This window comes from Cydia strobilella, chromosome 13 (assembly GCF_947568885.1).
Source record: "Cydia strobilella chromosome 13, ilCydStro3.1, whole genome shotgun sequence".
Classification (NCBI taxonomy): domain Eukaryota; kingdom Metazoa; phylum Arthropoda; class Insecta; order Lepidoptera; family Tortricidae; genus Cydia; species Cydia strobilella.
The window spans coordinates 10,057,052-10,070,321 of record NC_086053.1 but is presented as its reverse complement, the minus strand read 5'-3'; the positions used below and the strand labels follow the sequence as shown (position 1 = coordinate 10,070,321).

Here is a 13,270-nt window from a genome sequence, read left to right as displayed (position 1 = left end):
GCTCTTATCTGTTGAATGCATCTAAACAAAATATCGCCATCACACCATCTAACTCACACCAACGTGCTTTATTGTCAAATCGGAGACAATATCAGTCTTTGAGGGCATCGTAAAAACAATAATGGAAGGATGCTTATCGTCGACTGGTCAAAGAACAATATTTCGTCTCGACAGAGCGGTCATTTCCGTTTGAAGATGTGGCAAATCAGACGATCGCTTTTATTGTGTGTTTGCACAAAAAGCGCCACAATTTTTCCCGTTATCGGAATGTCTTTTCATTTTCGTACGTATCTTGTATTTATTTATTGAATCGTGAAACGTAGTCGTAGCATTAAAGTAGTTAACGATTCTACGATTCTAGACTACCATTATATATTTAATGGTTAGTATACCTGGTTAGTGCTTGTAAGATGCCTTCTACCACATGTTTAGTACATTGTAAGGTTGGATTCCATTTAAGCTGTTTTCAAGACGGATCATAATATTATCGTTTTGGCGAAATAGCATTAATGTATGTAGCATAATGTATTATGATATATGTATGTCTCCTTTTTTTTCGATTATAGCACTTCAAAAACATCGGTAAATCGCTGCTAATTCTGCAATTTTTTGCTTTTTTTATGTACACAACTGTTATTTATTTAAATATGAAACAAACAAACGGTCATACATAAAATATTGTTACAGTTTCTTCTCTTAGTCTAGACCTATAGTTTCCATTTTTATTAAACATATCTTTATATATAGCACGAAAAAGTACCTATCTTGGCTTAAGTTCAGCAGATTAGTAAAAGGTTACACAGAATTTGCGAATAGGTATCGACAAACATGACATAATAGGTATATTAACACTTCTAGATATTGACAGATCGCGGCTAGATTTACATACTAGTCCTGAATAAAAATTTTATTGAGCCTATGGTTAAATATATAATAATAATTAAATATGACTACATTTTTTACAATGTTATTATCATTATAAAGTGCATATGCTCGCTTAATAAACATATTTTTAGAATAGTTATTTCTACTACATGGGATGGAGAATAAGTGCTTGTATCTGAGACGACATCGGCGTTCTTTATTACCTGGGACTCTTATACATATGTCTTTTAACAAGCTAGGGGCATCAATGTGACTATTTATTATTTTATATAATAGAAAAGAATCAACGCAGTCTCTCCGACACTCAAGCGACTGCATTTTATGACGGTTTAAGGATTCGACATTCGACTGTTTATGTATTGTCATTATCTGGTACTTATTATACCCGTATATCGTCGTTTAAGTAGGTAGGTAGTTACCTATTATCGTCTATTTCGACCTTTTTGACATATATTCATTTCGTTATAATCGGAACCGCATATTAATAAAAATGCAAATTCTACATCCAGATATTTAAATTTCGTATCGCCAGTCTGCAGTATTCATTAATCGCGCGAGCAGGGCAGTGTGTGGCCGTAGCGGGCAACATCGCGGCAGCGCGAGGAGCATACTCATAGTATGGCCGTAGTATAACTTCCGTCCCAGATGGCCAGATTTCGGCAGACATAAGGCAGTGAAATATGCTCTGCGGGGCCGTTATTGCAAAAGACGCATAGTGATTACGTTTAAGCTGCTTAACAGTACAGTCTGCACTGCCAGTTTTCTTAGTTATGTAGGATTTGATCGCCTCCGGGGTGCTATCTACATTAAAAAAAACAATCATGTAGTTTTTTGACACGCTCGGACGTTTTCGGATCTAATTATCTATTGGTCCAGTGCCGGTTATCGAGACGCGCGATTGGTTTCTGTTGCATACGGCCTTTGAAATATGATTTGTACGGGACGCATTTACCCAAATTAAATATACTATTTTCTACTTGATGTTGTTAATTGCTGTTTTTGGCCCATTATATTGATTATGGGTCTCTATTGTTTCCCATAATTATAGTTTTAAGTCATAATGTATTGTTTGTCCACATTTTCGTTAGTCATAATTTAGTTTTCTCAGAAAAAGCGTAACTTTTCAGGATTCACTAGACTTAAACTAGCCACCCCAGCTTTAGCTAGCTAGTGAAACTAACCGTGAATCATTCAAAACTCTTTTCAGGATTGCCATAAAACAAACCTAACCTAACCTATCTATAGGATAACCTGAGGAAAATCCTGAAAGTTAACGGTTTCATCAGAATTATGACTAATGATAATAATTATGACAATCATTAGTATCATTACATTATGACTTTCAATAATTATGTCAAACAAAGGGACCCCTATTGATTATATGTACTTCTAAAATACTGTATTAAAACACGTTTCATGAGGTTTGAAACGTGTTTTATAATAATTGTTTATAAATTTATTTTAAAAACAATACACTCCTTTTTTGGGCAGTCGTGTAAAAAGAGGCAATTTGCCCAACTGGGGCAAACGCGTCAAAAGTTCCGTTTAAAAAAAACCTCTATATAACTTTTTAAAACACAGTGCAACAAAAAAGTTACTTCACGAATAATGTTAGCAAAGAGTTGTAGAAAGCACACAGCAAAATAATAGTTCTATACACTAATTAAATATTTCGTATTTGGGGTTAAAGGAGAGTATTTTTTTTAAACGGTGACCCCATTATCCCGGTAACCTTAGATCAATTTTCGGACACGTATTGCGCATGGAGAATGGAATTAAAAATGTAATGCCTGCGCTCACCTGCACAAGCACCGCGCGAAGTTAGAGGGCGACAAACCGATAATCCTAGTGCTTTAAATTAAATTATGATTAAATTGGTTCTCGCTGAATACAGCCACTGGATAACGCGCGCTTTATTACCAAATCAGACAATATCAGTGATTTGAGAGCGTCGTAAAGAGAATGAAAATGATCTTAATGGTCAGTTACGGAGTAAAATATGTTTTATGTGCGCCAGTAACGTTTCAAAAGATCTTTAGCGTCATCTTCTGCGCCTTTAAACAGACTATTTTCATGCGAAATGCGTGCATTCGGAACCGTAAAGTATGTTATATGTTAACTACACATGCGGGCTTTATCGATAGAAAATTTATCATGCGTTGCATGTCGTCGTTTTTATGTGAAATCGTTTGAATATGTATATTTTATGTGTATGTACTTATTGATGCGTTAATGACCATTTAGGCCAGTCAATTTATAATGACCTGTATTAGTGACCCTCCTTATAAAGTTAAAGGGCCTAGCAGCTCATCCCTGTAAGAGATTATACGTATTTGTTTTTATGTCATGAATGTTTTCTATGCATTCCTGTATTTATTTGCCTACAGGAGTGCATAAGTACAAGCCTCGTTCATGTTATTTCTGGTTTGGTCGATCTCCGCGAAATCGTATCTAAATATTTACTTATTACTTAGGTTTATTTCATTTTCTTATCATATACTAGCGACCCGCCCCGGCTTCACACGGGTGCAATTCTGATGTATTACATATAAACCTTCCTCTTGAATCACTCTATCAATTAAAAAAAACCTCATCATAATCCGTTGCGTGACAAGTGGCAAGGTGTAATATAAATAGTAGGAATCCGTTTAAGAGCATATTCGGTATGTGTTCTGATTAGAAAAAAGTAGAAGATCTTTTTTTAAGAATGTAAACAAATAAAACTATGTAACTACAAATTATACTTACAAATGGGTGTCATGATTTGTCTAATTACCGAGTCACGTGTTAACAGTAGGTATATAATAAATAATAATAATAATAAAAATGTTATTTATTTAGGTATCAACCCATTACATTCAGAATAATTATTATATTAATCTAATTTATACATTCTAATCTATATTAAATTTTACTATTCTAAACTAAACTAAACTAATTATTACCTAATCTAACACTAATTAAATATTTGCAGCGGAGGCCTTGCTCATACAGTAGGTTGCGTACACTACGCTAACAATGCTGTTCATCGATTCGCTCACTCTCCCGACAAACGACCAGTGCCTTTTACGCATTATAGCGTAAAAGTCGTCTACTCTGTTCACGGCGAACATGCCAGATGCACTACACCGCCACGGTAGCCGTAACATTGCACGAAACGCGTTGTTGTACTGTATATATCAGATATCTGCTAATTTTTATCAGTTATAGTATTACTTCCGTAGATACATTTCATGGATTAGGAATATCGAGATAAATGTATTGTTCCGTATAGTCGTATTCGAAGTTTTCTCTCTGGCCGAAACTCAAATCTTCGAAAATAAACCGCTTCCATCGACTGTAACCGCGCAGTGGCAATGTAATGTTTTATTAGATCCATACCCCTGGGACGACAACTTACATAAAGCCCTTGAATTATGAACAAGAATGTTATCTGTTCAACCTTTTCAGAGTTCCGTTGTCACACTGAGAACCTTTATAATTTTGTCTTGTATTTTATCTGTCGGAAGGAGGATTTATTACCCTTACCCATAAAACATGCATGTTTATAGGGGCGTGTTAGGTTCGGGTACTCTATCGAGGAACGCATTAGTGCCAAGTTTTCACGAAAATTTATTGGCACAAACCGTTACGTTTAGGAATGGAATTTATTTATAACTCAGAGGAGTCAGAGGTGTGCACCGTTTCCTGTTTTTTTGGTGACCTTTTTCATTTATTTTTCTTAACGAATATTTCATTTATATAATTATATTTTCTAAATGTACTTATTGTGGGCAAGTCGAAAGTATTGTTTTCTAACTTTATTTCATGAGTTTTAGGGTTTGGTCTACTACGGCAATTAGATTATTGTATGTATGTATATTAGAAAACGAATCTCTCTATTTACAAAACATCAGACATTATCCTTTTCCTAGAGCTGGTATTAGATCGGTCCATCTTGATAGTTACCAAGATGGTTTTCTTACCCAACTGCTTATAAGTACACAACCTTTCTGGGCATTATTCTCAATGATCGTTTGTGTTTGTTCCAGGTCCTTCTAGTCCACGAAGCGTCGAAAGGCAGTTTCTCCCGCGTGTTCGACCTGGAGGCGGGCGACGAGACAGAACCCGGCACGCCTAGAACTTCCCCCTACGAGAGTCGCTTCCCCATTAACATAGGTATCACCGGATATGTGGCCACCACGGGAGAGGTTAGTCACACGACCCTAATACTTGGTTTTATGATGACGTGTTTGTTTGACTTTGCTGGCCTGAGGGAAGAATATGGAATACGCTTAGGGCTATTTACTTTTCTAGGCATTTTTCTACCATTACTGCATATGCTGCCATACATTGTTTTGTTGAAAAACAAACGTAATACAACTTCGTAGGTACCTACCCTAAATTTATTCGAAACACTATCATGTCAAATGACTCGTGAAAATTAAAGCTTAATAACGTGTAGGCTACGCAAAGCTTTGCGCATAGATCAGGTAATTAGATTAGCATAGTATCAAAACGTAGATCGACACATTTGCATCCGATGATGTACCTACACACTACGGATGGAACGAATACCTTTGAACAAAGTTAATCAAAATCGCGCAAAATGTGCCAACAAATAGCATACGTTGCAGACTTTGCATTAAGTTCCCACCTTAAAGTCCATGTTTGCAGAATCTGAACAGAAAGAGTGCCCTTAAACGCCGGTAGGCAGGAAGAATCTGAACCGATTACACTTTCCTTCTACATTATTCCCATCCGTTTTCCACTTTATTCCAACCTTGTTCCACAAAAGACACTGAATTGGACTGTTCTTCCAATAAAGCTATAAAAGTTTTACTTTAACGATTCCCGTTTAGGCACTTTCCAAAGCGATTGCTCAGCCGGCCTAGCCAAGGTGACAATCGCTATCGCTTCGGCAACGAAACGCTTTGTGTCTCTCTATCACTCTTCCATATTAGTGCGACAGTGACAGTTGCGTTTCGATCGCTACGGAGCGTTAGCGATTGGCGTGTTGGCTACGCGGCCAGATCTCAAACTAAGTGAGAAAGATAAAGCAACTACAATCCGATGCTAAAAACTTGAAACACAAAGTTTGAAACAGATTTCCCTGAATAACTTGCCATTTGTAATATCTTTTTGTAAAGGGCTTATCCTTTGTGTTTTGAAGTAACATTAGGGCCAAAACGCCCAAAACAATAATACAATATCATCTCGTAAAAAAATGTATTATATAGGTAGTTCGTTTTTTTAGCATTAGAAAGAAGGTAATCGATCTTGACGTGTCTTTTTATTAAAAATTACTTTTGAAAAATAAGTCACAGCAAATATGTTACAATTATAAATCATATACGATATTTTACATTCTTTTGCTTTTATTAGTAACACAAACTATTTTTTTAAAAGCGTTTTTCAATATTTTTTAGTTTCAGCGCTTTGAATTTCGAAATTCCAAATTAACCTAATTAGCTAAACATTGGGTAGAGGATAGGTAAACAAGATTTCTGGAAGCGTACGTAGAAACTATTAAATGGTCGATAGATAGAATTACACATGTCAAAAATTCCAAAAAATACACAATGTTAAAAAATACAATAATTAATAAATACCAAATAAAAACAAATCCACATTAATATATAATAATTTAATTAACATTTTTTGTCTAACAATGGTGATATTACCCAGGTACCGTTTGTAGCGGAGGCACTAAACAAATGGACCACTTTCTGCGGTGGCGATGAGCGGCCGGATAATCCCATCGTTCAGCGGGGGTGGGACGATATATTGTGCAGAAGGACCATGGCGAATATGTTAGGGGAGGCGGTAGGATCCGACTTGGCGCGCCTCAAAGCCGCTTCGAGGGTTGAGTCGGGGGCGTGGCTACACGCATTGCCTTCCCCCTCGCTAGGCACACTTTTAGATAATGATTCCTTAAGAATCGCGGTTGCCTTGCGTTTGGGGTGTAAGGTGTGCGAAGCACATCGGTGCATTTGTGGGGTCATGGTTGAAGAAGACGGTCACCATGGCCTTAGCTGCATGAAGTGCGCGGGTCGTTTTTCCAGGCATTATGCCATCAATGATGTCATCCGCAGGGCTTTGGTGTCGGCCAATATTCCTTGCGTTTTGGAGCCTCCAGGGTTGTGCCGCACGGATGGCAAGAGGCCTGATGGTCTGACATTGGTTCCATGGCAGAGGGGACGATGCCTCTTGTGGGATGCAACGTGCGTGAGTACATTTGCGCCGTCCCACTTGAGTCTCACCGTCAGGTCTGCTGGTACTGCCGCGGAGTATGCCGCCAAAATGAAGCATGCCAAGTACTCTGCCCTGGAACCAACGTACGACTTTGTGCCGGTTGCAGTCGAGACTGCGGGACCTTGGGCTGTGGAGGCTAGGGACTTTGTGAGGGATTTGGGTCGGCGGCTGAGGGACAGGGGGTGCGACCCTCGGTCCGGATCGTACCTGGTCCAACAGATCTCGTTGGCCATTCAGCGCGGTAACGCTGCCAGCGTAATGGGGACATTTGAACCAGGTGCGATTCGTGACGGTTATTTTATTAAAAAAAAAAAGTGACGAAGCCTGTTGCGGATATCATCATTGGTATTTTTGGGACGAAGCATGTTGCTGATTTGCATTTGTAGCCACCTGACGAAGCCTGCGTTGCGGATTTTTTACATGTAACTAAATATTATTATTTTTTAAGATTTTCTTTATAAATAAAATTATTAATTATATATGTATTTAATTAACATAAAAGACTTTTTTAACTATGTAAGATATAACCCAGAAAGAGACGGGTGGTCTATGTCACTTGTAAACAACAGATTTGTCTCCTAAGTGAGCTAGTAATTGCGGGACTAATAGGTGCTTCATAATCTCCCCCGTAATCGCCCTAACCCTTAATCTGTCACGTGGAAGAACACACTTCCTTCGGGATTGCTGTAATATGTCGGCGGTTTCTTACATATTTGTTTCCGTGGAATGACAATAATAATGACAATGAGGTAATTGTTTTTTTTTTTTTTTTTTTTTTTCATTTTAATGTGGTAATTTTAATATAGTTCTAATATAGTAATTTCGGCATGTGGATGTGGAGAACCGGAACAAACTATCCGTCACATGGTGCTGGAATGTCCTAACACCAAATTCGGTGGCAACTTGGAAGAGCTCAAGACCTTGACTGGGAAAGCCGTGGATTATTTTAAGGATTCTAGTTTTAAATTTTAATTTTATAATGCAGTGACATGTAGAGATATGCCATACGATAAATAAATAAATATGGTTCTTTGTGAAATTAAATTTTAGAATTGCTTTTGTATCCGTTCTTGGTGTAATCTAAATTTTTGAATTACAAAAGCCTAATTAGAAGTTACACGAACTGGTTTTGGTATGCCGAGGATTCTTTTGTATTTTTATTCTGAGTACAATCTTAATGTAATTAGCAAAACAGGATAAATGTGTTCATATATATTTTTAAAGGCGCAACATTACATAAAAAATAGTCCGAACCGTATTCTTCTACCTTTGTACCCTTAAGGTCCGACTTCGCTTTCAGTTTGTCATCTGCGGCATACAATTTAGCGATTACGAAGTAGTTCAGTTTAGGTCAGCAGCAGCAGCACCATTAATATAAATTTAATAAATGTTATTAAATCACATTTACAATCGATCCTTTGCGAATTTATTTTGTTACCTTCATTTACCGACGTTTCGACAGGTTTCACTGGTCGTGGTCACACAAATCTCGTGTTTTGACATTTTGCTGGGACGTCAGTTAGCCGCGACCACACGACCAGTGAAACCTGTGTCGAAACGTCGGTAAATAAAGGTAACAAAATAAATTCGCGATAGACCCGATTGTAAATGTGATTTAGTATGTGTTCAAAGCGCGAAGGTTTTAAATGATATAATTAATGTTAATTACTTTTGTAAAATTTTACACTAAACATGTGGTTGTATGTGATCAAAGCGCGAAGGTTTCAAATGTTATAATAAATGTTACTTTGGTAAAATTTTACTAAAGATGTGGTTGTAACGGTTCTAGGGGCGGGCACGGAACCATTGTTCTCCTTTGATTTGGGAATCTTAGAAGAAGGCTTTGTCTATTATTATTAATTTGGGTTTAGAGCAATTATTGTTTCTTACAGACTGTGAACATAGCTGACGCGTACCTAGACGCCCGGTTCGACCCCTCGGTCGACGAGGGAACGGGCTTCAAGCACAATACCATCTTGTGTATGGCCATCAAGAACTCCGAGGGCATGATAATCGGAGTCATTCAGGTAAAATATGCATTTCATTTTTGTTTCATCTCTAGGCTTTAAAAGCAGCAAGCTGGAAATATAGAGTCGCACCTGTGTGCATGGCATTTGCAACGACAAAGTGTGGCAGTGTCACCATTAATGGCAAATTGTAGATTTTTGGAAAAAATAGTCTATATCAATCGAGTTTTGGTTAAAAATAGTGAATCTGTATCCTACAATTTTAACGTTACAAATGTCGGCATATATATTCGGCATAAAATTTTTTTAGGCAACAGAGCTTGCTGCTTTAATTGCAGCAAGTTCGAGTAAAAATAGATTTATGGCATGGATGGCAACTTCATGAAGGCATTAAATAAAATAGTCTACTAATGCACGTCACGTTTATTGTTAAGGATTTGGATAGGTATGCTTAACAACCATATAAGGCTGCGCATGCAGTAAAGGGTTAAGTAGGTAAGTTTAGGTTTAAGATAAAGTTAAGTTACATATCAACAGCTAACACAAACGCAAAGGAGCCTCGTCTGCCAACAAACCACTGTGTGGTTTGGCAGAAGAAAATATGTATTTAGTTGTAAGTAAGATCTTTGAATAAACGTTTTTTTTTTTTTTTAAGTAGGCTATTTGTTTAATTTACGGCGTTTATATTATTAGTACCGTGTTTATGGTATAAATACATTTCTTCTTTGAAGTTTGTTGAGAATAGAAAGTAAGTTAATTATGGGTTTCAAAATGAATACACACTATAAGCCTTTTGCAAAATTTTAACTAACTTTAAACTTGCTAACATTTTAACACCGTTATAGCGATAAAATTAAGCCGGATATGAATTCATCCCGTGCTCTAGTAATAGTTAAGTAACAACTCGGGTTAATATGTCAGCGACTCGGCTAAGTCGGCCGGAGTCGGGCGGATTGTCGCATGCGTCGGCGGCAGTCGCTGGGATTGTCGCATACGGCCGCAATGCGCAACAGCTTTATCACAATAATTCCACTATTACTTCGTCAGCCTCTTAACTGTATCAACAGCATCACTGCAAAAGCAACCTCAGTTTGTGCAAAATAAAGTTCACATTTGGAATACAGATAAGAGTTTCTGGATGTGAGGTCAAATTGTCAACGCTACCAACTGTAATTCTTAATTTTCTTTAAAAACCTTCTGCTCCAAGCAGAAGTTTTTCAAGTTGTTGCTTGTGTTAGGGTTCACTGTTTAGTTTAGTTTGGTGTTCTAGTTGGACTTAACGAACCTTAGCCTAGTTCGAAACTGCTGTCTGTTTTTTGGTTCGTTCATTATGGAAATGTCTTTCATTAAGCATTCTCTGAAGTTCAAATAAGAACTGACTTTTATTCTTATCGTCCAATTCTTTTTTAGATATTCATCAGACAATATGATGCATAAGTGTATAACTTAGAGGATATAACCAAACGGAGACGCCTTGTCTGTAATTTTCTGTACAAAAAAGTCTGCCGATTTTTGCGCGGGAGGGGAACGTCAAATGTATACGTAACGTAAAAATAGCCATGTCAGGTAAACGTCAGTCCATACGTTGTGTATGATCATTGGCCGACTATTTTCGACAGAGGGGAACGCCTGTTAATGGCTGCTATGTTTGATTATATCCTCTTAATTTTTTACCATCACTGACATGAACAACACATCGCATCTTCTGGTAAATCAGTGGAAGTGAGACCTCGAGTTCTGTATGAAAATGGTGTATTTAGAAATACACTCACACTGGCAGCAGCGTGGGAAGCGATGTACATTGAGCATTGTGAATGTTTGTCCAGTAAGCTTTTATGAGGCGTTTTTTCTTCCCTAATTTGTTTTCGGTACAGCTATTGCGGATTTCCTTTCTAGTTAAGCGCTTTTAGAGGCATTAGAAAAACGAGTTTTAACCCACTTTTTTAGAGAAAATGGGGTTCATTCGTTTTAGTAAAAAATACCAATCATCAAGATGATCGAGTTTAACTTGTTTAAACCGGTTCATGAAAGTCCTAAACAGATCGCATTATTTACTATCTTTTGAATGACGTATGTATGTGTTAAAATTATAATTATAATAATAAAATACAGCTTTCTAATAAAATTAGGATAGAAAGTTTTTTAAAGTAAATTTAATAATTTCAGTGCACCTCATTAACACGTGTGCTAACTCGGGGCACGAATACTAAAGTGATGTAATGTAGCAAAATTTTATATCGACGAAACGAAAAATTATACCTATCGTATCGTACTGTCAACATCTAGATGTTTTTAAACATAAATAAATATCATTTATATTCTCTGCATTTAAAATAAAAACAATAAATTAAAACGTGTATATAATTTTAAATGGATTTCATAGTAGGTATGATTATTTTGTATTGAAATTATATCGGTATACTTTTATTATCTAAAGAGGCTCGATATCACACATGATATCGAACCTGTTTATAGTAATCTAGGATTTTTCAGGGAGCACATTTATATATCGACCTCTTTTTTATCGACATCAAATCACTAGAACGTGCCCCGAGTTAGCACACGTATGCTCATTAATTTACTTTAAATAGTGTCATTGGCAAGCTCACTGTGTCATCATTAACTTCTTGTCCAGCGCACTTGGCTCTTTATCTCTGAGCCTAGCCATTTTGTATGCCTATTCAGCTCCGCCCTGCCTTGTCATCGGATTTTCACTGTAATTGGCCCTAACTACAACCTAATCACAATTAGGTTGAATAAGAACATCAGGACACGTTCGCAGATGATGTGATAGCGTTAAATAGTATTAGATCATTTACTTACACGCTCCGATGTCTTACCATCTTATGCCTGATGGAAATAATATAAAAACCGGCCAAGTGCGAGTCGGACTCGCACACAAAGGGTTCCGTACCATTACGGAAAAAACAGCAAAAAAATCACGTTTGTTGTATGGGAGCCCCATTTAAATATTTATATTATTCTGTTTTTAGTATTTGTTGTTATAGCGGCAACAGAAATACATCATCTGTGAAAATTTCAACTGTCGAGCTATCACGGTTCATGAGATACAGCCTGGTAACAGACAGACAGACAGACGGACAGACGGACAGCGGAGTCTTAGTAATAGGGTCCCGTTTTTACCCTTTGGGTACCCCTAACCCTAAAAACTAATGAGAAAGTCGCATCTAAAAGGGCAAAAACTAATCAGATGCAAATTTTGGGTTGTTTATTTATGTTAGCTGGTAAAATTTACTTTTAAATGATGGTTTTGAATGATATTTTTTTTATTATTTAATGTATGTGTGATGTATTTCTGTTGCCGCTATAACAACAAATACTAAAAAGTACGGAACCCTCGGTGCGCGAGTCCGACTCGCACTTGGCCGGTTTTTGAATAATCATGACTATCATGAGGGTCTTTACCAGTTAATGTGGTGAAAAATTATAAACGTGCCCTTAAAATCTTGAACATACGTCGTACGGCAAGTGCTTATAGAATTAGTCTCACGGGAAATAAAACATTATACTCTCGCCCGGGACTACCGCGTTTATTCATTATTTAATTTCTATTTAACTCCTATTACACGGTCTCTTAGGAAATGAAAAGGATTAATTTAGCTATGTAAAGCGGCAGAGTAGATAAATCTTCAAAGCTATTTGTGGGAAAGAGAAGCTTCATTATAAAAGCGAAATAGCGAAGCAAAGGACTCCTCAGAAACAACCTTAAGCGATAGGCCATGAGATTTGGGATCGCATTTCATATCTGCTGGCATGATCCGAGTGGTCGTAAATAAACCTAATTTATAGGCACAGCAGCGTAATCCATATCTAGGCACTAGATCCTAAAAGCCTTTGGTTTGGAGAACAAAATGCTTGGAATCTGAGTATTTATCATACAGAAGATATGCTTTAGCGTATTTCATTTCGATATTTTGACGTAGAAATGTTTTAACGTTTTATATGACAAGTATTTGCGATATTGCGATATTACTTTTATAGAGAGCTATTAAAATATTTCTAATGATTAAAGTTTCATATATCAAGTCTCGTCTAAGATCTATGCTAATATTACATTCCATTAAGCAATTCTTGGGACCACGTGAACGCGACATGTGTATTATCACAAAGCACATTTCAAGTTAGGTTTTGGTGTCCTATTAAATCTGTACTTTGTATAGTTA

The 13,270-nt window shown here is 36.9% G+C and overlaps 1 protein-coding gene and 1 long non-coding RNA gene across 10 annotated transcripts in view; one reads left to right on the top strand and one right to left on the bottom strand.

Annotated features, from left to right (window-relative positions):
• LOC134746706 (uncharacterized) overlaps positions 1-13,270 on the bottom strand; it is a 218,324-nt gene that overhangs the window by 45,141 nt on the left and 159,913 nt on the right. The gene's annotated exons all lie outside the window — the stretch shown is intronic.
• The window catches only part of LOC134746637 (dual 3',5'-cyclic-AMP and -GMP phosphodiesterase 11-like), a 220,759-nt gene that overhangs the window by 196,077 nt on the left and 11,412 nt on the right, over positions 1-13,270 (top strand). For all 9 annotated transcript variants that reach the window (XM_063681094.1, XM_063681091.1, XM_063681092.1 and 6 more), the window contains exons 11-12: positions 4,917-5,075; positions 9,012-9,146. In XM_063681094.1, coding sequence (XP_063537164.1) covers positions 4,917-5,075; positions 9,012-9,146 — 294 coding nt within the window. The remainder of the gene's footprint in view (positions 1-4,916; positions 5,076-9,011; positions 9,147-13,270) is intronic.